Here is a 1,232-nt window from a genome sequence, read left to right on the forward strand (position 1 = left end):
ATCGTACCTACCTACAGTGAAGATGAGTGATTCTTGCGGAAGATGTCAACAAGAGATTCAAGATGACTACTCTTATTGCAAGACATGTAAGTCCAAATATCATTTTCAGTGTAATACTGTTAGTGAAAGTTCCTGGCGATCAATGGGGCCGGAAAGAAAAGCTCAATGGAAGTGTGCATCCTGCAGAGATAAGGAGAAGGAAAGGAAAATGATCAACACTCCCGAACAGCAGGTCAGATCTTCTGATAGTGAAACTACCCTCAAATCTCTGGAAAATTTCATGAGCTCCCAGTTCGCTAATATGAACAAGAAAATGGACGAGAAGTTCAGTGATTTTGAAGCAAGTCTCAACTTTTATGGAGACAAGTTTGACGAAATGTCGAAGACTATGAAAAGTCTTGAACAGAAGGTGGTTTTACTGGAGAATCAGCTGAAACAATCGGAAACAGAGAACAAGGAACTGAAGAAAAGAGTACGAAACATGGAAGTGCAACTCAACATGATGGACCAGAGACAGAACAACAACAAAATGGAGATAACAGGAATCAAGGACAAGGAAGTTAATGAAAAAGAATTGATGATGAAGATAATGGAAAAAGTACAACCTGCACCTGAGAGCAATGTGCAATACCGTGTTGAGAAGATTGTGAAGCCTGGAAAAGACAATCGTCCCAATACCACCACTCTCGTTGTTCACTTTAACAACCAGGTAAATAGAAATGGAGTGATTACTAAAATTAAAAAAGAAAAACTTTATCTCAACTTTGGCGATATTTTAAGAAACAATGATTCCTCTCCAATTTTTATAAATGAGTACCTATGTCCATATTATAGAAGACTTTACTATGAAGCTAACAGACTAAAGAAGGACAAGAAAATTGCATTCCTGTGGGTGAAGGACGGAAAAATCCTGATGAAAAAAACAGCAGAGTCTAAAATAGAAAACCTAACCTGCATGGAGGATCTCGGCAAAATTTAATCAAAATTCCATCAGATCTACTTATACCTATAATTTTATTGTACCTAATATTTGTTACCTAAACAATAACCTCAAATGATAAACAGTTCTATTCTATTTAATAATGTAAAAAATGTCAAACCAAAATGTGAAATTTTTGATGATGTCGAAAATTGGAAACATAAACTGAGTGAAGATACTGTGTTAAGTGTTCTACATGTAAATATAAGATCACTAAGACTAAACTGGGATTTACTTCTCACTAAATTAACCT

General features: G+C 35.6%; 1 protein-coding gene across 1 annotated transcript; it reads left to right on the plus strand.

The window, feature by feature from the left end:
- Positions 1-22: 22 nt before the first annotated feature.
- Positions 23-979, plus strand: LOC108254163. Its single transcript, XM_017449150.1, has one exon. The coding sequence runs from the start codon at positions 23-25 to the stop codon at positions 977-979; it is 957 nt and encodes a 318-aa protein (XP_017304639.1).
- Positions 980-1,232: the final 253 nt, after the last annotated feature.

Source organism: Diaphorina citri, unplaced genomic scaffold (genome assembly GCF_000475195.1).
Source record: "Diaphorina citri unplaced genomic scaffold, Diaci psyllid genome assembly version 1.1 scaffold14564, whole genome shotgun sequence".
Classification (NCBI taxonomy): domain Eukaryota; kingdom Metazoa; phylum Arthropoda; class Insecta; order Hemiptera; family Psyllidae; genus Diaphorina; species Diaphorina citri.